The following is a 27,125-nucleotide window of genomic DNA, read 5'->3' as shown; positions in this document are numbered from 1 at the left end:
AGGACGAACTTTCGCAAAACGGTCTGCTGCGTTTAAATTCGTGTTGTCAGCGAGATGGAAAAACTGCTTAATTTTTTTAAACCAATTACGACTCATAGCCTGCTTCACAATTGGAACTCCCATGTCCGGTCGAACAGACCAGTAGTGGTCAATGTGTGCCAAAGTATGGTACCCCGATAGGTACAATATTCCAATAAACCTACGTATTTCGATTGGCGTGATGTTAATTGGAGCATTGTGTTGGTTTGCATACTCATTTGTGAAAGTGGTAATATTTGTGATCAAAAAACAATGTAAAGAAATAGGGGGATTTTGAGCCTACAAAATAGTGCAATTATATATACGTATACAAAAAGGATTGATTGCTTACCAATTTCAGAAAACATTTCTTCCAATTTGATTGCTTCCACATTTATTGCGGTCCTTGCGTATTGAAAATCTCTAGGTTTTCGCCATATGGGACGGGCAAAATCCGATTTACTCAAGCGAAAAACTCTAGAACTAAAAATCTTAGCGGAATGCCAACATTCCACCGCTGCATCCCTTTTAGGATAGTTCCGCTCTAGTTCGATATTAGACGAATGAGAACTAGTTCGATTTGTAGGTATTTTCTAATAGTCCCGTACCATCCAATATAGGACAGGTTCGATTTTGGAGGTAAGGTACTAGTGCTGAACTAGAATTTTGGTTCACTAGTAGTGATTTTCCCTGCAGAGGTAGTACCTTTCCTATACCACAAAGATACTTACTTCCATCTCTTTCAATAAGAAAAAAATATTGCTAGATTTTGTTCTATCCTACATGACAGTTCCTGGCCAGCGGTCGATTTCTCGACCACTAAAGTTTACGTCCATGAAACAGTAAAAATTATTGCAATATCGATATGTTACTTTTTTGATTCTCTTAATTTCATCTTTTCTCTTCAAAATAAAATAGTAACAATTATTTGTTTTTTTGTTTTTCATTATTTTTTCATCTGCACAAAAAACACGTAAAAATAGTGATAATTTCATTCTTTTACAAAAATCTGCCCTGAACCTTTTTTTCTTAAAAAATTATGCTCTGGAGATTAACTAAATTCCAAATTTAAAACTTGTGAAAACTGATCAATAAAATTACATTTAGTTTCTGAGATATTAGAGTCCGAAGTTGGTGGTCGAAAAATCGACCAGCTGCCGAAAATGGGTTAAAACACGTAATCGAAGTTGACATTCATGAAATTGGGGCCCAAACAATCGAAAATGTGTTTAAAAATTGGGTTGATCGAATGGCCTACTGTAAAGCCAGTCGTGGCAGTCATTTGAACGATATTATTTTTCACTCATAAATGAAAATGTTCAATCTTCAAAATAAAAAAAACAGTTTGAAAAAATATTGATTAGTTTTTTTTTTTTTATAGCCGATGCAAAAAGCAAATTTTACATTGCCCACCCTATAGAACATTTTAGTTTTTAAATAGGCGTTTTAAATTTTTCATATGAAAGTGGCCCGTAAAAAATTAAGCTAAAGGTTAATTTTATGGTTTATTTATTACCTTCTTTTCGTCTTAGGGTATCGCATATGTTAAGACTTATGTTTTGCCCATAACATTCACTTCTCCAGACCACCTGATTATAATTAAAGAAAAGTAATTAAATATAAAATAGACGTGAGAACTACAATATCAGTGTCAGTATCAAGGTAAATATTTTTAAGAAAAATTTATTCAAAAAACGGTATTTTTTGTTAGCGTTGCTACGTGAATATTATTGCATGCGGCCATTTATCACAATTTTCAGTTAAAAATTAAGTTAAAGGTAACAAATAAAAGGCTTTTAAACAAGCTTTAATATTGTATAAATTAGTATTAGCTGGTGATACCATCTATATTTTACAAAGCTTTAAAACAATAATATTTTTCAATGGCGTTGCCATATGGTTTGGAAAAATTTTAAATTAATAACAGAATTTAATTAGAGGCTAGGATATGGAGAAAGAATAAAGAAAATTTTTATTTAAAATTATTTGTGTAGGGTGTTGCCACCTAATTATTGCAGTGTATAACACTACCGATTAATTAAGTATTAGTATGACTAAGAATGTTGTGATTAATATGGAATTTTTGAATGGCGTTACCACTTATTTTTTAATTCAGAAAATAGTGGAGTTGCCTGGTAACGTAAAACATGTCTATTTACGTTTTAAAAGTACGTAAGACGAAAACCACTATGGAAGGTTGGTATTTATATTTACAAAATTTTCTAGCAATGAAGTCACTTAACCAAAATTAGCTATTGTATAAGCAATGGAACCATCAGTTTAGTGGCACTCCTCGCTTTGCATGCAGTTCGTTGACATTAAGAACGCATTCGACGCAATCAAACGAGACTCTATATGGCTGGCGTTGAGTAGAAAGAAACTTCCCGCGAAGATAATCTGCCTTATCAGAGCCCTTTATGAGAACTCCGAACGCACAGCGCTTCACAACGTCAACACCAGCGACCCATTTACCACCAACGCATGCATAAGGCAAGGTTGTTCCTCTTGCCCCTTTCTTCGCCATCCTCCTAAATGACGTCATGAACCAATTAACACTGCCCAAACGAGACATTGCACAAAGTTTCACCGGACATCTTAAGGACTTGGACTCCGCCGATGACATCTGCCTCTGCAAGCGAAGGCGAATAGACTAGTCGGGCTGAAAGTCAACATCGTCAGAATGAAGGCTATGAGAGTCAACCACAATAAAGGGACACATATAATGGTTAACGGGGGAGGGTATATTCGTCGAAAGCTTCTGCTACATAGGCTGCACTATCGCGGTAGACGACGGAATGAAGATTTCAACTGCAGGCTAAGGATATTTTATTAAAACTTCGACACAATATAAATATACCGGACCAATTTTTCTTGTATTCTAATAAATCTCATATTTTTCTTACTTCTGTTAAACAAAAGAGGCATTCACTTGTTATTTTCCCCTCCATGACCAAGAAGGGTTTCTTGACTAGATCAAATATTGCGAGTTTATTCCAAGTTTGCAATACCACAGCTTTTTGTAATGTATCCGAGGTCGAGTCTATAAGAACCGCATTTATCCAATTTTTTCAATTCAATTTTGTGGTGAAAGCATCATCTCCAAAGGATGCCACAAATATCAATCGAGATGCAAGCCGTTATCTGTACCTCGTTAACTACACTCGCCGACTGTCTTCATGTATAAAAATTAATAAAAAGATAGCTCCTTGATAATGCGGCCACCCCCAAAACACTAGCCGTAGGTGGAATGAAATTACAATGCATAACATCCCGCTTGCCCCTTCGCAGGCGCTGCCGATAAGACCGAAAGCAGCTGCAATAAGCATGGGAAAATGCAGCGGCCTCGCAAAAAAGTGTTACAACTGCTACAGCCGCAAACGCATAGATTTACATGCCACGAGCTGCACAAACACAAAAGGCGTTGATGTACGTGCTTGGCCCTACGCAGCTGCATACTTACACATACATGTGGATGCGTACTTTTCGCGCTGAAGATGCGAGGAGTCAGCAAACGAAAGGCTGGGATAAAATAAGGCGGCAGAGTCGCTAAAGGAATTCCCAAATTACAGTTGTAAATTTTGCCACAGCCAACTCACAGCAACATGCAACTTGAAACGCCTACATGCTGCGGCAAAGTGTATGGGCACGAAGCTGATATGCTGCCAAGTGCAAGTATGTACTCGTATTTGCCTATGTGTGAGAGGGAGTGTAAATGAGATGGGCGCTCGCAGGCTAGCAAACAGAAATAAAAATTAAAATATTTATTTGTAGAAAAACCGTACATGGGCGACATTTCTTGTTGGTTCATATGTGTGCCAGTGTGTGTGGATGATTTCTGAATGTTGCCAACTATCGGGGATGCCTCTACAAAGGCTGTTGTGGCTGCTGCTGACATGCAACAGAATGTGCCACAATTGCATGCATTTACTACAGTTTTCTGCTATTTTTTTTTTTGTTCTTTTTATACTTGTAACTATTACCATAAGTATTGCTCTTGGCTGTTTCAGCGTTGTTGCTGTTTTTTCAACAAAAGTAGGTTAATTTCTGGTGTAATCGCAACGCCTTGGGATGTGCTGCTGAAGCACTGAAGTTTCCCGCTCCTCATCCTCACTCCATCCACCGTATGGGGCAAAATAATCCAACATTATCCAGCTTGTGCCTCTGCTGCACCCTCATAGCCGTGCAGTAGCTTTCACATGGTTCATTATTGCGACAGTGTCATCCATTTTGAGTTAGTGGAGGTATCAGCGAGCGCCAAAAGTAGGAAGGATTTCAAGTTATGAGAACGCAGAGAAAGAAGCTCATTGAAGGAAGCGGAAAGCTGCTGTGTGAAACTATTGTAGAAACTGAATCCTTGCGACTTGGAAACTTTTGCTGCCGCGGCTCGACTTTAGCAGCGCCTGGACGACACTTTCTATATTTGGATTGTTCGCTACCGCTTTTGTTTTTGTTGCTATTGTTGCCGTTTGCTGCTGCTGGTATATTCTGTTGTTATCTGCAAATGTCCGCTAGCCTTTTCGCTGGCCACAAGTGGCGGTGGCAAGTGCGGCAAGTGGCACTCATATTATAGTTGCGCTTATTATTTGCATATGAATGGGTGTTGAAGCTGTTCTCGCGACTATTTATGTTATTTTGGATGTTGGTGTGGCAAAAGTGCCTGCAAGCGGCGTTTATGCAAATATTCTCATTTCATAGCTGAGTTGCGGAAAAAACTAAAGACAACTTGGCGGTTCACAATGTGCCCTTTCCTCGCATAACTAAATGTAAAACATACATACATACACAAGTACATTCTTTGGAAGGGGGTTCATTTAAACTTACAAACGAACCGACCTCAAACTCAAAACCGAAATGAAACGTTAAACAATAATAACAACAACGAGGTATAATGTTATAGGGTATGAGAGAGTATAGTACAAGTAACAACAACAACATAACTTGATACAGTTATATTATACATACTTACACGTACACATACTTATATACGAACATCTTATTTAAAAGCGTATAAATAAATATTTTTCAGCTAAAATAAGGCCTCTTCGATTCGTCAAGCGTTAGCAAGTGGCAAATAGGTGAAGCAACCGGAATAGACAAACATATATTTGTAGCACTGGAAAATAGCTGTTAAAAATTGCGTACAGCCGAGAAGCTCTCTACCTGTGGAAGATTACTACCAGTACTGGTCATCAATTCCTGATCATCAATTTGGTTGCACGGTACGCCGTAGCAATGTCATGGGGTGTTGCTCCGCCATATTTCAGGGCATACAACAAGCGTTTGGCAAAGTCTGGCACTCAGAACTGTTATAAAGAGTGGTTAAACTTTAAGGACCGATGTTGAATGTGAGCCACACCTAAACGTCAAGTTTCTTCTTGCATTTCATTTGACATTTATCAACTTCAGATTAACTCAATTTTAAAGATAAATAACCGAGCAACCCTTTAAAGTTATTCAGGCTTATTATGAAAACGGGCGTTCAAATAAAAATGCATTTCGAAGAAAATCATCTTCAGTGATGAGGCACATTTTCACCTCAGTGGATTCGTCAATAAGCAGAATTGCCGCATAATCCAAGAGTGATTGCCGAAAAACCAATGGACCTACAAAGAGTGACTGTTTGGTGCGGTTTATGGGCCGACGGCATCATTGGGCCGTATTTTTCCCAAAATAAGGTCGGTCAGGCAGTTTCTGTGAAAAGTGTTCGCTATCGTGAGATGATAACGAACTTGTTATGGCTCGAATTGGAAGATATGGATGTGGACGATATGTGGTTTCAACAGGACGGAGCCACTTGTCACACAGCTAACGAAACAATGGCTCTTTTGCGCGAAAAATTTGATGGCCGAATAAACTCACGTCGCGGCGATGTCAATTGGCCGCCAAGATCATGTGATTTGACACCGTTGGACTTCTTTCTTTGGGGTTATTTGAAGGAATATATAAGAAATATAATCATAATAATGAAAAATGATAATAATTTCTGAAAAAAATTGTATTTTATACAAAATCAACACCGGCCCTTAAAACTTAACCACCCCTTTATAAGCTAAAAGAGAAGCTACCCTCTCTACCTCCTACTGGGGTCATATAGCATATAAGCCAGTGACATTTTTGTATTAATATACGGGGGAAACTTCTAATATTTACGAAATTAAGAAAGGCAGCGTACAACAACGTTGGAACAACGTTTTACCCCATTTTCCCTGCTGACATCCTAATAGTAGAGAATATGAGCTTAACAGTTGCCACCAATGCGGAGGACTCTACCATTCTATAATCTTCCCACTCGGCTAATGAGGCTTCTGAAAGACAGTTAAACGAATTAGAAACTTCTTCGGATATGTATCATCTTGGTAAATACCTCAAAATCTGCCCTTGTCACATCGATACGGAGAAAAGAAAACTGCCCTAGTGTGAGTCTTAACCCCACTATTATTCCAAAATCCAGTAGCACTAATAGTCCGGGAGCCAGCGCACATATAGGTATTTGAAAGATCTACGGGGTCAAAAGTCCATTTAACAAAACAATAAATACATTTACAAAAATGGCTTCCTGAGGTACCTGACCCTTCCGAGAACAAAAGCCAGCCCCTCCCGCGCACCCTACAAGCATTTGACATACGATAACGGCAGTCGGAATTCGATCGTATCACCTCGTGTACGTTATCTGTTCTCGGCACTCTTGCAAAACCCAAACTTTAAAAGTGAAATTTTATGTTTTTGTGTTCAACAGCGGAGTAAAGAGTTATGGATTCTGAAGCATCAGGTTAGTAATGAATGAAATCAATTAGAATCTTTATAATTTTCAAGTATTAAAGTTAACTTTTCAACCCTATAAGTACTCTCAAACTATTTTTTTTTCTTTAAATAATATTTGTTAGTCAATAAGTAATACTATCGAGATAGATCCGGCTAAGATTCGATTGTAATTGTTTAGTATGTACCTTGTTTTGACAATTCATCAACGAATTTGATCCGGATAAGTCCGGATAAACGGTATTTTAGTACTTTGAATGTTGTTGGTAAAATTTTATGAAAAAGGTCTTTTCCATTACAAGGGATTAAGCGAAATATTTATTTGTGTTAGGTTCAATGGGAACATCGCGAATGAGGATTGTGACTAGAAAGTACTTGTTTGACCTCATGAACAATGAAAATTTACCCAACATAGAGGCAAGGCTAAATTTCTTGAAAGATCAGTTTATGTCTATTAAAGGATTCTCTGACAATCAAATTGAGACGTTGAAAAGCAATTTTGCACATTTCTAATCAGAATTTAAAAATCGATGAACTAAAGCTCATTATAAAGAAGCGGTATTCCTAAAAAGTAATGAATCTTGGCTGAACGGAACCTTCGCCATTCCCGTTGTTGCTGACAGTCCTTCAAATCGAACAGGATGACCGAGTAAATCTTTTGGAGATCTGAGCGAAAGAAGTAAAAGAAGAAAAACTGAGGAAATGCGCTCTAATTTTGATCAAAACCTTATCGTGCATGCTGCGCAAGTAGAATTAAGAAAGTCAGGAAAACGAGATGCTTCGAATGTGTTAAAAGAAATCATTACTTCGCCAACTCGCGAAACCAAATATAAAAAGGCCTATTATCGAACAAAGTCATCAAAAGATAAAATTTGCCCCTTATCTGTCCAGGAAGCAATGCAAATGTTAATCGATGCAGATCTAACACGAGACCAACACGAGACAATAAGAAGAACAAATAAGAAATTCTTTCCTTGTTATAGTCTCTTACAAAAAGAAAAAAAGAAGTGTTATCCGCCACCAGAATCTTACACTGTAAATAGTACGGGTGCGGAAGCCGAATTGCAACCTTTGGTCGACCTTACCGTTAGACGATTATCGGACTACCTGGAAGAGGTACTAACAACATTGAAGGTCCAAGAATGTGAGACCCTTAAATTAATTTGTAAATGGGGTTGCGACGGGTCCCAACAGACCCAGTTCAAACAAAAGATTGAAAATGATACGGATTCAGATACGAACATTTTTCAAAGCTACTTTGTTCCTGTAAAATTAGTATGCGGCCAAAACATGGAAAAGACTATATGGGAAAATCCAACACCATCTTCTCCTCGATTTTGTCGGAAACACGAATTTATAATGACAATGGTTGACGGAAAGGTCTGTAATGCTGCCACAGGAACCACATCAACCAGTCGTTGCTACATTTGCGGCACAACCTCAAAGGATTTCAACAATTTGGATAAAACAATAGATGTTAATTTCGATGCTATTCAATTCGGCCTTTCGGTATTACATGCCAGGATAAGAATATTTGAGAGCATTCTGCCTTTGGCTTATAAGTTGCCAGTAAAAAATATAGAGCAAGAAAAAGAGAAACTGAAAAAAGCCTCGAGAAAGAGAGAAAACAAGAGATCCAGGACAGCTTTCGCCAAGAAACGGTATTGTTAATAGATATGCCAAAAGCGAATTTCGGTAATACCAATGACGGTAACACAAGCCGAAGATTTTTCGACAATCCTCAATTAGCATCCGATATAACAGACATCAGCTACAAATTAATATATAGACTGAAAGTTATTCTAGAAACAATTTCTAGTGGTCATAAAAATAATCCTGAAAAAAATGATATTTATGCAACAGAAACTGCTCGATTATATGTGGATCTTTATCCGTGGCATCCCATGACACACACAATGCACAAAATACTTATTCATGGAGCTGTTATAATAAAAAGTGCTTTGTTACCAATTGGCCAGCTCTCTGAAGAGGCTGCAGAAGCCCGAAATAAGCATTTCCGCTCTTACCGGCTAGATTTTGCCCGAAAATTTACTAGAGAAAATTGCAACAGGGATATTTTTAACCGCCTCCTTGTAAGCTCGGACCCCTTAATGAGCTCTAGGAGGCAAATAAAAAGAAGAAAGTCCCAATTATTTCTACCAGAAACATTGGAAATGCTCATGCCTGCCGATCCAAACCTAGAATTTTCTTCACGTTGCGATGAAGAAAATCTAGATAATACCATTTGATTGGATGCTTTTTTTAATTGTTTATATTTTTTTATGTTTGATCTTGTAAATCTTTCTTCATTCTCATATTATATTTCATTTAATAAATGTTTTAAGTTCATTATTTTAGTTGGTTTTATTCAGAAACATCCATTAGCACACGTTAAACCCAAAAAATACTTTTGGCCCCTTAGATTGTTCAAATACCCCTATGTGCAGCGGTCATTTTGACCTCATCATTTCATTCCGACTGATTTTAATACTGAAGGCAGACGCCATCAAACCAACCGTCAGCTGGTGCAATAGCGGTGGATACGTGCGTGAGATGCTGCGAAACGTGTCGAAAAAAAATGTTTAACAACTCATTTAATACCGGCTGAAATTTTTTTTGTGTATGGTTGATATGCGCCGTAGAGGCGAGGAAATACGTCAGCTGAACAGGCGAACTTGTAAAATAAAAATATAATATGTAGTCCGGGAGCCACGGGGTCGATTTTGGACTGCGTTTTTATACCGTTAAATTCTTGACTACACTTGTGATTTAGCTTTCATGAATAACGAAAGTGAACGTCAGCTGGCGCACCCGCGGTGGGTGTGATTGTGGGAGGGTACGAAACGTGTCGAAAAAAAATTTCTGCCAACTCATTTTATACCGGCTGAAATTTTTTTCATATATTGTTGACATTTAGTAGAATAAAATAAGTAGTCAGCTGCGCGGGAGCCCCCCTAGCTCCCGGATTACAATTGGAAAGAAAACTACCACGGCGACAACACATCACAACTAAAAGATCTGAACTAAACTGCTTGGTCCGAAGTCTAAACCAAGTCTTAAGAACAAAAATTCTTAGGAATACTCTGTTAAAACCTGTTTGGTTATATGCTATTCAAATCTGGGGTACTAAATACAAGCAAATCGAATGTAAATGTGGTCCAAACATGTCAGTCAAAAACACACCGACTAATAGTGAATGATCCCTGGTATGTCAAAAATATGCACATACACAAAGACTTAAATTTACCAGTGGTAATAAATGAAATTTAAAAAAACACAGCACAACAATATATAGATTACACTGTCAACCTCATGCTCACGCCATCAACTTGTTAGACAACATCGAATAAACACGACGACTACAAAAATTGCATCCCTTGGAATAGCCGTATAGATCTCTGGAATTCTCGAACCTTTTTAAAGCACAGATTCCAAATGATGAACCAACATAACTCATATGTTTTATTACCATTAACTTACTGTCTAACGAAAGATTGTGAATAAAGCGAATGAACACTAATAAGGTAAATATTTGTTGCTTTAACTCCGTTTGAGAAACAAAGAGGCGAATGTAAGTCTGTCATAAAATTTACAGTAACTGTTTTAAAACATTTTCGAAAAATGTAAGGTTGACTTGCTGTGGAAAGTGATAAATTACTCCAGAAGTACGTAAGGAATTACTGATTAAATATAAGTTTTTCATATGCCATGTATTTGACAACACCTGTTAGTACTCAATATACTATTTTAGCTATTTCAAAAGCAACGTCATCATCCCCAATTATCCACTTTTTCCTAAAAACAAATTGGACAACAATGCAAAGGTGAAATTCTGCCAATTTCGGGTATTAAGATAAGGAAATTGCCGTCGTTTTGTTTGTTTGTTTTGCTAAATGGTACTAAGGGCATAGTGTGTGTAGCATCTATGTTTGTATGTGTTTACTATACATTTCCAGCAAACCCAATTACGAACACGCTGCTGATAGCTAATTTGCTGACACATTTTACGCACTTTTGCATTTACCTACGCACTTGTGTGTGTATGTATGTATATCTGTGCGTAGCTAAGTGAAATTCATTATGCGCACGCATAAAAGAATCATATGTACATACACACTTACACATATGTAAGGGTATTAAGGTGTGCATTATTTGCCAGTCGTTCATTTTGGCTCACCTCCTTAAATCAACTCTAACACGCACAGTCTTTATATGAACGAAATATTTTATGACGCACGGAAAATTATTGAAAATTAGTGACTTTGCATAAAACACTACAGCTCCTAATGAAAAAAGTAGTTTTCGGTGTTTCTAATATCGTGCAATAAGTTTTAGATTTATGAAATAAAATATCAGTCAAGTCGTTCAGATATTACAAATACAGACACAATAAAAATGATGAATACAAAAATTTTAAAAATTCGATAGCATTGCACATTATTATTTTTTTTTTCGAACTCCATTTATTCCATACAATCTGTCATAACAATAACAATAAGTACTATTTTTACCTACAATTTAAATAAGAATAGCTTAGGGTAAGAATTCCCAGTGGAATTCGTTACTTAATAATGAACAACATATAACATATACATATATTATACAATTTTACAACTTTTGCATTTACGTATATTACGGTTTAAATCTTTGCATTAAATCGTTGGGCTGACATTTTTTTAATCTTGAGTAGTAGCTTATCTTGGAAAGGTTATTTGCTCGATTATTCGGATGAGTAGCAAGTCGGTTGTTGTATCTCTGGCTGAGGTTGTTTATTTCTTCGAAAACTGTCGTAACTTTTAGGTCACGGTGCAATATCTCGTTTCGTACAAACCATGGCGCATTGGCACACATGCGGAGCACCTTTGACTGAAATCTTTGCATGATTTCTAGATTTTATTTTGCTGCTGAGCCCCATAATTGAACGCCATACGTCCATATCGGTTTCAGAATAGCTTTGTAGATAAGCACCTTATTGTCTAGTGTAAGTGCTGAATTGTAGCCGATTAACCAGTGTAGTGATCGCAATTTCAGTCCAAGTTGCTTTCGCTTTAAAAATATATGCGATCGCCAAGTAAGACGCCGGTCTAATAGAATACCTAAATATTTGGCATTATCTGTTTGTGGTATTGGACCGCTGTTAAGAGATACGGCAGGACATGAGCCATTTCGAAGAGTGAATGTTATCTGCGTCGATTTGCTTTCGTTAGCTTTTATGCGCCATTTTTTCATCCATCCGCTAACACTGTTAAGGTTTTCTTGTAGGTAATCAGAAGCAATTGAGGGAAGGGTACTCCTGGCCATGACGACAGTATCATCTGCATACGTGGCTGTATATGTGTTCTTTGATAGTGGTAGATCTGCCGTGAACAAAGTGTACAAGACGGGGCCTAGAACACTTCCTTGTGGTACACCTGCTCTTATTGCGTGAAGGTTAGTGGTTTCGTTGTTTACTTTAACAAGAAAATGTCACATTATTGAAGATAAAAGGGGTATGTAAATGTATCTGAATTTCAAATTACTGATCATTTTTTAAACTGGGTAAGTCAATATCGAGGGATATCATAAAAGGGAGACCTACATGGACGATATGAAGTTAAAATCGTTCACTCAACTATGCACATAAATGGAATGAAAAAACGAAGGTACGAAAAGAATTACTTGGAATGAAAATCGCTACGTGCTTCTATGAAAACTATGCAGTTGCTATTAATCCCTTCATAAAGTTTCCCAAGTATTTTTAAAAAGTGAGAACCAAAATATCTGAATCTTAGCTTCGCGAAACGGGCGATTATCACCTATCATCTGTCAAACCAGCTGCAGGACAATTTATATAAAAATCATATAATCATATAATGATGTGGAGTAAGGAACACTTAGCGAAAACCGTAAATTTCAAACCTTTTCAAGAAACCATTTTAATTGTCACGGCATAGTTAAAATTTTATTAGTCATTTTTATTAATGTGCTAACCTTTTAACTAAAAACACAGAAAACGGACCCTTGAACTAACATATATATTAAAAAAAATTGTTTTTTAAATAATCAAATGTCTTGAAAATTATTAAGTTTTGGACACCATGTCATATAACAGAATGAATCAAAAGTTAGCAGAAACTTTCGCCTGTAATACAGGTGGTTAAATTTCAAGAACCGATGTTGAATGTGAACCACACCTAAACGTCAACGACACCGTTGAACTTCTTCCTTTGGGGTTATTTAAAAGAAAAGGTGTATGTCGATAAGTCAGCAACAATTCAAGAACTAAAGGATGAGTTAATTCGGCACATTAACGGCATAGAACCTCAATTATGCCTCAGCGTCATCGAAAATTTGGACCATCGAATAAAGGTGTATCATTTGTCCGATATTTTGTTCCATACGTAATTGAGCTGTACCAATATTATCCAAATAAAGAGAAATGACAATAATTAAAAAAAAAATGTATTTTATTCACAATAAATACCGGCCCTTGAAACTTAACCACCCTTTACAATTTCTCACATTTAAGGCTCGCCCTATTATATTATGTATAATATACACATATGTTACATACTTGCGTACACAATAAGACCACATTCCACCTTTTATAGATTCGCTTTGACGAGAACAAACCCGCCTTTATGCAAGTTTATATGGAAAAATGGCAAATAGAAAGGAATCGAAAAGTAAACATTTTCATACAAGTATGTACAACATTTTTTGTAGGAGCTTAAACAGAACAGAAATATTGTGGAAATGATTTTTTTTATTATAATCAGGTAAATAGTTTCACTGCCTTTATTTTCGGAATATAATATCCGGCATATGTCTGCCGTGGCTACGAGTCCATTCGATCAATCCAATTTTTGACTGCTTTTTCCAATGAATCTGGGCGTATGGCGTCATTTAAAAGGTTACTGGCTTGTAGGCATAAGCCAATGACTTAACATAGCCCCATAAAAAGCAGTTCAGAGACTTTAAGTCGAATGAACGAGGGAGCCAGTGAACAGAACCACTGTTAGAAAGAAAGTTGTCACCAAACTGATGATACAATGTTAAGTTCGCTGTATGGCAAGTGCTCCATTAACTTTATTTATTTATTAAATTTTTTGTTTTTTTTTTCAAAGTAAATTTTCACAATTTTGAAGTGTGATTCTGGTACTACACGATTCTTGATCACTTGCCAAACCGTACTGAACAGAACCATGGTTATCGATATCGATAGTTTTCTTGCTGCTAAGAAAACACCCGGTATAATACGGTGGACGAGCGAAATTTTACTCAGCTCGCTCTTTTTCTGGAATAGAGCACCAACTTTCAGCGCCAAATGTCTGCTAGAAGCGGTTTAAAAAAATAAAAATTCACCCCACCCTAATGCATAAGCTCACACGCTTCATGCTGATCAATTTTATCAGCTTCATTTGAATTGCTTGCAGCGATCTCAACAGTTGTTAAAAGTATGTACGAATCCATCAAAAACACAGCATTATCTTCTTTGGCGGCAATTCCAGCATTTCTGGATGGGAATTTGGTTGATTAAATATTAAACATTTCAACGCTTATTCATTTCGCTCCTGCATCCTTATCGAACTTCGTTATGTTCAAAATTGTGTGAGCAATGTATTTTTGATATCTTAGAAATGCCCTGCCTTTGACAATGAAAGTTTGACTACGATATTTTCGGTCGTTAAAATCGTTCAACAGAACCCGAAGAAAAGGTTGATCAAAAAATTTTAGTCGAATGACTCAATATAAGATATAAAAGTAAAAGTATAAATACATTCGTCCCGGCTGTTGCATGATAAATATGACTACTGCAAGGGAAACCATTGAAACATATCAAAAGATAGAGTTTCTGTGAATAAAGTATGATAGAAACAACTGAGGATTAGAAACAAAACATTTTGCGCAAAATGGCTGATATGGAGCCCGAATTTTGTACTGATGTAATCAAAAAGTTCACCAAGAGAATGAGTGCTTAGTATGTGGACGCAGGTGACATTTGGAAAATATAATTTATGATTCGTAAATTGAAGGCCATTTCCTCCACTCCGTAAAATAAATAAGCGGATAATTAATTTCCATTCAAAATATGTCTTTATTTTTTTAATTAAAAAATTGTACTTGAGCTTGAAATGCCTTTTACAAAAATAATAAGCCCAGCTATTACCTTCCCCCTAGCTAAACGGCATAAACGAGGTAGTCCGCATGTTTTTTTGTTTTGATGTTGGGCAGCAATGAAAGTGCGTAGAACTAAACTACAGAAAAAATGCATCACCTGAATAAAAATCGCCGAAGCTGAGTCTTCTTTGATTTATTCAGGGAGCGTTGCATGCTTCTCAAAGCTGAAAAGCGAGTCCGTTGTATCAAAAGTGTTGGAAAGAGAACTGACATCTTGGTATGAAGATAAGATCGTAATTTATTTCACATTGTTTAAAAAATTAGACTTAAAGTGCCTTAATCCTCCAAAAGGAATAGTAAGATTAACTTCTCCGAGAATAAATAAACTAGAAACGTACCCCCCAAGCAGTTTCACTTTATAACAGTTTAACCTTGTGCTTGGCATTTTTCTAGGAGTGTGAAGAGTATGAAGGATGAAGAGCTTTGGATGTGCAATATAAGAGGAAGGATCATATAGTGAATCACATCTTAGGGAAAGAAGAATTCACTCTACCATTTAATAATATATTTTAAATGTTCTATATTTTTTATTTGAATCTACATTCACTAAATTGGCAATTACTTACCGCACTTTTTAAGCGACCCAATATAAAAAACGCTAACAAACTCGTACTTACACATTGGATGTATGAGCGTTGCACAAATGGAAAAATATATGCAACTAAAAATAGTTACTTGAAGGAAAGCACAACAGTTCCGTTGACGCCGCGCACGAACACACATGGATTTACATATGTACATACATACGCAGTTATAGCGAGTAAGTGAACCACTCATGGCAATTCGGAATAATAGCCAGCAAATAAAATAGGCACATATTTTTCTCACTACTTTAGACCTTTCACCTTCATTTGCATTTTTGCACTAGCTTTATGAGTAGCACTACCTTGCCGCTAGGGCATTGTTACAATCATGCATTTATATACACGTACATATGCACAGATGTATGTATGTATGTAGGTAAATCCATCTGTATCTTTAACTGAAGTCCTTTGTTGCCATCGCAAGAAAAAGTGCCCGGGGCAAACGATAAACGGATGCTGCTGGCCTGGTAATGTCAGTAAGATTATATAACTACATGCGCACAAAAGCAAACAACAACAAATTTATTGCAACACATGGTGACCCAGCGCTGCAGGGGATCGCATACAACTTAATAAAAAATATATGCAAATGCATATGTATCATATTTATATTGGCATTTGTATTCACATACGCGTACTGGTGTGTGTGTGCAAGTGAAGGGCTACTTTTGCGGAAATGTAGGAGCGACATACTGGCAGCTAGTTGTGGAAGATCAGTTACGTTGTTTGGCAAATGGCGAATAGACATACACACGCACAATTGTAGTGCGCAGCTTCCGACGCATTCATTGGTGTGGCGTTGTCACTGACAGTTGACGACCGGGGGAGGCTTTTAGTGTGCCAATAACGTACACTTCTTGGCAAAGTACTAGTACTACATTTTTGTTAAACGGCATACAAACAGTTCTAGGTGACTGAAAACGATTTAAGTCAACGTACATACGTACGTACATCCAAAGGAATATGAGGATTGCTTTCTTTACGGTAACGTAAATAGATTTGTTCAACAAAAAGGTTTAGCAATTGGGAGTATTTTATATAGGCAAGCAAACAGGCTTTCCCATAAACGGCAGGTATCACATGCAGAATACCACTTCGGATTCAGAGAAACGATTTCAGATAAAACGCAAGGTGAGTGGAAGACCACTTTCGAAATTATGAGTTTCAACAATTGTTTCCGGAATTGAAGAAAATGGATTAGGCTGGCATTTGGTCGAAGACTGCCCACTTTGAAAGAAAAAATGAAATTTGGAAAATTAAATCACAATTAATTTTAAATTTTTTTAGGGTTTTACAAGGTCCGTAGGCGAATGGGTTGGTGCGTAATTACCATTCGGAATTCACAGAGAGAACGTTGGTTCGAATCTCGGTGAAACCAAAATTAATAAAAACATTTATCTAATAGTGGTCGTCCCTCGGCAGGCAAAGGCAACCTCCGAGTGTATTTCTGCCATGAAAAAGCTCCTCATAAAAATATCTGCCGTTCGGAGTCGGCTTGAAACTGTAGGTCCCTCCATTTGTGGAACAACATCAAGACGCGCACCACAAATAGGAGGAGGAGCTCGGCCAAACACCCGAAAAGGGTGTACGTTCCAATTATATATAATATATAATCTCCCAGCTAATGTGTCGTATTGAGAGCAAGTGACGGCGAACTCTCAAAAAGGCAACAAAGGCTTAGAGTTAATTGCTGGAGAGCAAGTTATTGTAGGCGAAACAGGTGCATGTTGCGTGAGCAGGGTGGACGTAATCAAGCCGTAGCATTGCTAGTAAAGCTTTTACTGGACCACAACCGGGTAAATGAATGACTTTTTCCCCTTGTTCACTCCACTTGGGAGCATAGAGCCGCGACAAAACTTGTCCTGCGTTGGTTTCGTTAATCTATTTGATTTCTGACAGCGTAGGTGATTAGCCTGCTGCTACCAGTCCTAAGTGGTGGAAATGTCCACCTGTCGTTGCTCAGAAACAACGCCTTCTTACTGATTGGAGCGCCATCTGCGTTTCACATTTTTCTGCAGAAGGAACGCACAGATGGTTGAGGACTTCGCTCAATTTTGTGTGTGCGCTATTACCCCGATCGCCCGCTTCCTCTTGCTGGCGTCACTGATGCAATGTGTAACTGTTTGTTTTTTGCTTGTTTTTTGCTTATTTTAGCAGCCACAATGCAAATAATGCACTGACTATTGTGCGGGAGCAACTATTGACTATTAACCACATCTAATTCCAGCGAGCGTCAGTGGCTATGAGCTGTCTCTCTTGAAGAAATATTAAACGAATTGCTTTTAATGCTAATAACTGGAGTTTATTAAGAAAAAGAGTGTAAGATTGTAAAGAGTGTAGAGTTGAAATGGAAGAGTGTTCATTGTAAACTTAAAGGATCGTATTCCTAATTACCCCATATATTTTGTTAATGTAATTCTTTAAAAGTTAAGTTCGTTATAGGTATGAAATTAGAATACTTTTTTTTAATGCAGTTAGTTTTATTTAATCATATAAATATTAAAAAACAAAATTATAAATTTTCATTCGAAATGATCACCAACTGCTTTTACACACGTTTTCATCCACTGACGTCGCTGCTTAAGCCAAAGATTGCTTGAGACTCTCCAAATTTCTATGAAGCCTTCGACAGGCCATGTTCTTCAATTCTGATCACAAACTGAAATCCAGAAGATCCAACGCTCTCCAATGAACGCCTTTAAAAGACACCCCCCACGAAACCACTACGGAAGCTGGATGGTGGCCACGCTGAACCCTCGGACCAACATTTTTTGCGTCTTTAGGGGTTTCAACGTAGATTTTTCCACTTTGCTTATTAAGGGGACAGATACCTGTAAAATTTCGAAACACAAAAACCTTTTTGCGTTCGAGTCCTGGGAGAGGTATAGTTACGTTGCCGACCTTAGACCGCGGCCGACCTCAAAACTAAATTTTTCGAATTCGCGTACATGATAACTCGGAAAGTTATTGACCGATCTCTCTGAAATAAGCACGCATCTTTTTTATGATATTACTTTCTATGTGAATTAACATTTTGAAAATTTTTCGAAAAAATAATTTTTTCGAAGCAAAAATAGTAGGAAAATTCGCCCCAAAATTCATTTTTTTTTTTTTTGAAGCATTTTATTAATGACATTAAAAAAAAAATAAATAATTGGCGCGTACACCCTTTTTAGGTGTTTGGCTGAACTCCTCCTCCTATTTGTTGCGTGCGTCTTGATGTTGCTCCACAACTCCGAACGGCAGATATTTTTATGAGGAGCTTTTTCATGGCAGAAGTACGCTCGGAGGTTTGCCATTGCCTGCCGAGGGGCGACCGCTATTAGAAAAATGTTTTTCTTAATTTTGCTTTCACCGAGATTCGAACCAACGACCTCTCTGTGAATTCCGAATGGTAATCACGCACCAACCCATTCGGCTACGGCGGCCGTAATAAACAAAAAAATGTTTGGTTTTTTGTATTCAGGTCACTGACGCCGATGCTACAACGCCCGCCGATTGAGAAGCCCCGCTGTGACCTTCCTGGAAGAATTGAGAGTACATCCGCCATTTTAGATTATCAAAATAAACAAAAAATGTTGATATTATTTTATTTACTTATTTTTGATGTTATTTTAATGTAAATAAACTGTATACAAATTTTGAAAAAAATATATTGACTTCTTCATATTAAATAATTTTAATGAAAATCAGGAAAAATATGCCCGTTTACAGGTATCTGTCTCCCTAAAAACTTCTTCAACAGTAAAAATTTCTCATCTGTGAAAATAATATTTTCATAGCCGCTGACCGAGTGCCACCGAAGAAGTTACTTGCATCTGTCGGGTCTAATTGTCTTCAAGCTCGTTGTCAAAAACTGACCAGTTGAGCGGCGGAAGTCTTTCATGTGGAAATCATCTCTAATTAGTCTTGACATGGATCAGGTCGATACATCCATTGCCCTGGTCATGATTTTCTGCTCTCTAAGGGGATATCTGCGAATTCTTTCTCGAACTGCTTTTATGGCTGCACTGGTTCGAGCCATGCAAGGACGTGCATTTCTTTTCCTGTCTGTCTCTTTTGACGTTTAGAAAAACGATTGATTGTGCGGTAAACAAACATTCTCGAAGTATTATGCTTTTTCAGTACGTTTACCATACTTTCGTAATGCAATCAAGGCAATGCGATTTTCCTTAGCTCCCCACTCCATTGTTAACAAGCGAAATTATCACTCCATATGCCACACATTCTTTAACGGCTGACATATAAACCTCTATTAATACATTTCTATCTCTAAAAAAGTGTGTCAGCACCCGTCGCTGCTTTCGCATAGAAGTGATTTTATTCCACTTAGAAATAATGATAACCATTTTGTGATAATAGGCGAGTGCACTTTCTGACATTTGTTTTACCTTCAGCCCCTTCCTTGTAAAAATGATAATTCTCAAGTTGAGCGAGCAAAAAACCTGAAGCAGTGAACACGAGAATTGCACAAACGCTTCTACATTTCATATTTTAATCGCACATCAGCGATAGTGATACCTTTTACAGAGTCAAATGAGCCACAGGATACGCAATGCATTGCTGCCAGCCTTCCAGCCAACCTACCCGCCCAACGCTTATTATCAACAAATGGCCGCTGCAATGGAATTGACTTTCAATATTTGCCATTTGCACTTTCACGCTGAGCGACAATTGGGTTTAGCATCGCCGTAGTGCTTGACGCAGCTGCGTTAGTTGGACGTGCTGTTAGCATTTACTTCTTCACTTCTGCAGCGATGTGAACGATTTTAAAAGAAAATAATCAATTGCCATTATGTCATATATGGCGCGAACGGCAAAGCCAAATGCATAAGGGAGGAATAAAAGAAAAGAGCGGAGGAACGACATAGTTAGTGTAGCAACATTGTTGATACGCTTTGGCTGATGCCGCAACACATGCTGTGCTCCTGCAGCCAATATCCATAAGCGCACGTACGATGTGCTCGGGCACATTTGTTGATGTGTGTGAATGAGTGCTGGAATGCATTCACTTTACAGTAAAACAAAGCATGCCGGAGAGAATAAAAAAGCAATAAAAAACGAAAACATCATTCAGGAAGTTACACAGCAGTGTGGCAAGTCATTTGCGCTGCATGCGGCGGTTGAAATTGTGGCAACGCCACACACAACGTTAATTCAACCACATACCGTGTCAATGTGGTTATTATTATTGTTCTTACTGTTATTGCCGCCGCTGCCGCTGCCACTGTTGCTGCTGTTGCTGCTGCTGCTGCTGAAACGTTTAACCACACACTGAGTGTGCGTGCAATTATTTTAAATTATTCGGTGCGAACTTCATAATAATTAAAGTTTGCTGTAAAGAGTCTTGGAAACTTCTTACGTTTATTGTGATGAAATTGGATTTTTAATGTCAACGCGCATTATACTTTATGAGTTTTTGATGGCATTCATCTTAATTTTGTGTCTATAAAGTCAACGAGAGTGCATAAACATATTTGTATGTATTTATATGTACGCAGGTATGCAGGCAAAATACCATAAATGTAAGGTATTCGTTAGTTCGTATTCGACATTTTCACGACGTCATGCACTTGCTTCGTAAACGCACATATCCGTTATGTTCTACTACACATATGAGCGTTAGACTGGCCCTTTCGACATTAAAAGAAAACGTCTTTAAAGAATATGTAGTGAGAATTGCCGCACCAAAAAATTGTTTGTAATCTTCTTGGTTATCCGATTTGTACTTGAAATACTTTTCTTCTTTTTTCTGCATTTTTTTAAAACCTTAAGTAACAAGAAAATTGTTAAATAAACAAAAAGACAACGCAGCGCTAGCAACGAGGGCTTTCAGCTGGCTGGTGAAGAATTGCTGATTTATATGCGTCGTAGAAGATCGCAGTCCTTCAGAAATGTATAGATTTTGGAAATGTTGGAATCGGAAAGGTTAATTAGTAGTGATAGTGCATGATCACCCTCAAAGTGCTGATACCTTTGTCTATCTAGCCCTGGGCAAAAGGCTAATAAATGCAGTACACCGACGGGAATATTACAAAATGGACACAGGTTGGTTGCCTCCCTTGTAATAGATGTGCATCAGTGATTATACTGTGACCAACGCGTGGGCAAGTTTAGGGCCTAGATATAAGATTTGATGTGGTGGTAGTGGTACTGCTCATATCGTTGCCATGAACTACTTTTGAAGTGAAAACTTCTTTAGAATCTTTGGGAGTGAATTGAGAAAAAGTGAAACGAAAACAGCGACACTCTTGGCTACGAAGCGTTATATTATATGTTGATATAAACGTAGCGACGAACTAAATAACTTTTAGGCCAGCGCCGACAGCATGGCGCGATAGCCGAGCGGCTAGCAATGTGAGCTTCCGACCCAAAATCCTTGGTTCGAATCACAAGAAAAAAAATTTTTTTATACAGTTATTTTATTTTATTTTATTTTATGATATGTTTATGAGGAGCTTTTTTTCATGGCAGAAATACACTCGGTGTTTTGCCATTACCTGCTGAGGGGTGAGCGCTATTAGAAAAATAGTTTTCTGTAATTTTGTTGTTTTCACCGAGATTCGAACTGACGTTCTCTCTGTAAATTCTGAATAGTAGTCACGCACCAACCCATTCGGCTACGGCGTTTGTTTAATTTTACTGATGCAAAAATGAGGAAAAATATATGAATAAAGTTTGCTTACTGTTTACACGTTTTCCAAAGGTGACGGAGAACCAAAAAAAAAAGTCGATTTTCAAACAAATACGAGTGCATATGTGTAATTGTGTTAGAGTTTCGGTCACGCCCCAGCAAAACCTGCGTGCATATGTGTTTGTAACATTCAAAAAAATGTAATTGTGTTAGAGTTTCGGTCACGCAGGTTTTGCTGGGGACGCTCATAATAGCAACCGCGTGTGTATTTTTATATTCGTAAATATTTTTATTTTTAAATATTTACCGCAATTATGCCGAAAAATAATACAGAAAAGTGCCGTCAGTATCGACAGAAAAAAAATCAATAAATAGCATCACGGAATTCATTCACGAAAATTTAATAAAGTGTATACCACAAGTATCGCGGATACTTAGAAAAGATTACGATAAAGTTCCAATGATTTGAAGTGGCGGTTTTAACGTAAATTTTGCATTGGACACAGCGGTTCCTTTAATTGACGTTCTCAATACAACATTCAATTTAAAAATGTGTAACAATCGCACTGAATCGACAACACGATCAAAAACAACAATTGACGCGGTATTTCAAAGATATGTTGACAACATCGAAACCAAAGCATTTGTATCATATTTTAGCTATCATAAGCCACTCGTATCATTTGTTGAAATTGAAAACATTGAGGATGAATAATAATAAAATGAAGATAATAAAATATGAACTTTATAGCAATATTATAATGAACCTATAATAATCCCGCTCCTAATGCTGCGTTCGTCTCATTCTCTCTCAGTTTGTTTTACGGAAGGATTCACTTCTATCGCGTCTAACCGTTAGACTGGTATTTTTTTTATTTTTATTTATTCATCCATTTATTCATCAATAAGAGCACAACTCAAATAGATTACTAATACTAAAGCTTAAACATTATGTAATATAATATGCAGTCACATAGCCGTACTCCCTCTACCAACAACACACCTCTCCGACTTATATTCTCGCATCTCTTCTTCACGTTTCTTTATTTGCTCCCTTAAGTTAGGTTAGGTTATGGTGGTAGTCGGTCTGCACGACCAACTCACTTAGACCTTACAGGTCCGTTGTGATATCACTGTGCTGCACGGGAACCCCATTTACCTTTCTTCGTGGAACCATTTTGTGGTTCTTATGAAGCGTAGAATTGATCCCAACCCCACGCCAGACAGCTCTGTAAGAGAATTAAAAAAGTATTTACCTAGACAACCTGCTCTGATTTTAGCTAAGGCTGGACAATTGCAAAGGAAGTGCTCAACTGTTTCTTCATCTTCCTCATCTATACAGCTACTACAATATTCATGGGAAAAAACTCCTAGTTTAAGGAATGCCTGCCAAATAGCCAATGACCAGTTAAACAAGCCACGACCTGCGAGATCTTGTCTCTTGAGAGACTAAGCAATTTCTTTGTTATTTTCTTGTTTATTTGCGGCTATAGTAGCCTAGCTGTTACAGATGTACCTTCATCTCTCCATGACCTATTGGCCTCTTGGATAAAGTTGTTTTTTATTATTAGTTTACTTGTAGCCATGGGTATTCCAACGCTTCGCTGAGCAGTTGAAGAGCAGTACCTTTTCTGGTTATCTCATCAGGTTCACAGTTTCCCTCAATATCTCTGTGCGCCACCTTTGATCTGAGAATAACCTAATTCTTTGATTTGATGGCCGCTTGGCTATCCGAGAAGATTATTTGCTCCCTTACTAACTGATATTTTCTTCAATGGCTTTATCCAAACCAATACATTTCTCTATGTTACATAAAAACACCAACAATTTACATTTTGACTCTTGTTATTCGTTTCTAAGCTCATATTTGTCACATTCATAGTTGTAAGAATTGTGTAACCTTGGAAATTATTACTAAAGCCTCCTCCTAAAAGAACGGATTATTATTATACGGTAAGTATTACGGTGAGATACATTAGTCACATGTCAAAAAAAGAACATCCCGAGATTAAGTTTTGACTTGAAAGTCTCTCGCGAGTTGGAGAATATGTCTAAGTTTTTAGTAAATTGGTTAGACTGCCTTATACAACGCGTGGGCAGTTCATTACGACTAAAATTGGTTTTGTGATGAGGTGAATGGCCCACATTGCTTAGTCTAAAGTTAGGAGTGGGAGAATGAAAAATAATTTGCTCCAATAAGAAGTATCTTACAAACATCACCGATGAAATTTTTCTTCGGTAATAAAATGGATCTACTTTTATATGCAGACAATGAATGGCAATCTAGTAAAATGTGTCTGAACCCTTTCAAATCTCTTAAAGTTGAGCAAATATAGAGTCAATCTGAAATGTTGCTGCAATATTGTAATCGAAATCAATCCCAACTTTGCATCTTCTTGCGAAGTCTTTGCTGCCGAATTAGCATTCGCAAAGACATCGAGCAACTCCAAAATAAATATATACGTTGACAGTCAAGCAGCGATAAACACTAAAAATTCATACGAAATTCCATTCAAAACATTCTAAAAAGCAAGGAAGCCCTAGAGAGGACTGGCCGCAGACAGACGGCGGCACATCTATTGGGTGCCCGGACATACGTGCATTGCCGGAAACGAAACTGTGGATGATATCGCGAAAAACGCAGTTTATTGTCATTAAGGAAAAATAGGCCTATGTGGTGGCTTTCAGTCAACCAGGTCAACCTAGCCTAACCTTGCATCTACTGAAGGACAAGCGCTGGCATTTTCCAACATTCAGACGTAAGGAGTTGTCATCACATTAAGCTTTTGGTTTTGTTACGAGCTTTTGAAGTCGCATGCAGTCAGTTACGTCTTCTATACATCAGACAACGCGATATTCAGAAAACTTCTGGAAGTTTATTAAATGAAAATTAAGAATAATAATATCCCAATATGGCTGCCTTGAAGTACACCAGAGGTACCTTTGATGACATCAGATTTTTCTTGTTAATAGGAACGAATTGAGTTCTATCAGTGAGATAAGATGCAAACCACTTCAGTAAGCTACGCTAGAGAGCAATTGAACCCAGCTTTTTATGTAGGCTGATTCTATAGAACGCTTTCGAGAAGTCAGTGAATACCTATGACATCGCATTGTTGGCCTGTTTCAAATTGTTTTAAGACAAAATTTCCGAATAAAGCGATACATCTACCTTTAATCAAGCCGTGCTCATACGGCGACATAAGATCTGAAATGTGGAAGAGAGTTTAGTTGCAATAGTCAATAAAAGTTTACCAGTTTTGCCCAAATTAAAAAGTTATAACTAGGGTGACCAAACTTTGGCCACGTTCAACCCAAGCCAAACCAAAATCGGGACGAACATTTTAAAGCGTCCACGTAATAAAAAAGGAATGATTTTTTAAAAATCCAATATTTTTTCTTTAAAAGGAAAGCAAAAAATGGACTTATATTAGTCTCAATCACAGCAACTTCTGCTCATAACATACACTTACACCTAAGTCATTAGGAATTACAGCAAAAAATGACTTTTGCATAATTTTGTATATGCTTATATGCTTTTACTTGCAACAGTTATCCATTGCCCACTACTCGATGGAGGAGCAGATTATATTTCGAAGCAATTAAGAAAAAAAGGTGGGCTTTGAAGCCAGTTTTCAAAAAATGTGGCAAAACCTAATAGTTGAAAAAATGTTTGAACAAAAAAATATAAAGAAATGTACGGCCAAAGTTCGGAAGCCGAATCGAAACCGAACTGAATTTTTGTGACCGAAAATGGTCGAAGGCGAAGCCGAAAATTGGTCATTCTCTAGTTGTAACACTGCATATGTACCTATGTAAACACGTGCATGAGATCTTCCAAGTTAACCTTTTACGCAATGTCAACTCATTTTTGATGCACCCAATTTGTTATGAGAATTATTAGCAACAGCGCCGAATTTAATTAAAAAGCGAGCCACTGAAAAAAATGCATGGACTACCCAAAAAGGTCGGGATAGCTTCTAAGGAAAAAGTCCTTCATATTTACAATTTGTTTCAAAAAAATTTTTAGTATATACAGTATCTAGCAAAACATTACCACTTAAATTAAAATAAATTAATATAATTTAATAAAATTTACGCGCGCAGCTCTAAAGTAAAACAAGGATGTTTGCGCATACCATATGAGGCATGCAACATATGACTGGAATGGCACCAGTACAAAACGCAATGTGCAGCGTCGACTTTGTGCAAATTAAGTGTTACACACACACACATACAAACACATCTTTGGCTTGCTTTTCGCTTTTTCTATGAGAGCACGAAATACCACTACGCCAACAAGTTGTATGCAAAGGTGCAACAGCTGCCACTTTAGAGATTCCAGAGGAGATGAATGCTTTCGATTTTGTTGTAGTTGTTATTCCGCTGCTTATTATGTACTTCAACGCTGACAATCAACGCAGTCAAGCGAAAACACGACAGAGCAGACGACAAGCAGGTAGACGCCGCCCGCTGCAACATTTGCAAACTTACATACTGACATATACTTGCATACACACACACACGCATACTTACGTGAACGCACTTTCATACGCATGTTAAGACTCGCGAGTGGCACAAACATAATGGCGCAGCATGGCACAGCAAACTAGCGCATACAAAAGAGGTGTAAACGTGAGCTTGGGAGAGTAAAGCATGCAAATTTCCACATATACACACATACACACACACATACATACATACATAATATGAGTATAAATATTTTTTTAGCTCGTGAAAAAGGATGTAATTATAATTTTTGACTGATTATGAGTCACGACACCGCCAACATCAGCAGCTTTGACTGTAATGAGCAAACACAAAGCAAACGCAAATACTTGCTTATTTTTGCATGCATGTACGTAACGTGCCACACATGTCAACTGCCACATGCAGCATATAGAGAACAACAAGCACGCGATCATAATAAAATAATAAAAACTTTGGCTATAGAGGGCGAATGCAGAAAT

At 37.4% G+C, this 27,125-nt stretch overlaps 1 protein-coding gene across 1 annotated transcript in view; it reads right to left on the bottom strand.

Moving 5' to 3' along the window:
* The window catches only part of LOC129247244 (hybrid signal transduction histidine kinase K-like), a 96,077-nt gene extending 69,337 nt beyond the window's left edge, over positions 1-26,740 (bottom strand). The window contains exons 1-3 of the mRNA XM_054886292.1: positions 26,692-26,740; positions 23,988-24,082; positions 20,691-20,795 (exon numbers count right to left, since the gene is read on the bottom strand). Coding sequence (XP_054742267.1) covers positions 20,691-20,795; positions 23,988-24,082; positions 26,692-26,740 — 249 coding nt within the window. The remainder of the gene's footprint in view (positions 1-20,690; positions 20,796-23,987; positions 24,083-26,691) is intronic.
* Positions 26,741-27,125: the final 385 nt, after the last annotated feature.

Source organism: Anastrepha obliqua, chromosome 5 (genome assembly GCF_027943255.1).
Source record: "Anastrepha obliqua isolate idAnaObli1 chromosome 5, idAnaObli1_1.0, whole genome shotgun sequence".
In the NCBI taxonomy this organism is placed as follows: Eukaryota; Metazoa; Arthropoda; class Insecta; order Diptera; family Tephritidae; genus Anastrepha; species Anastrepha obliqua.
This window is presented reverse-complemented; position numbering and strand designations above follow the sequence as displayed.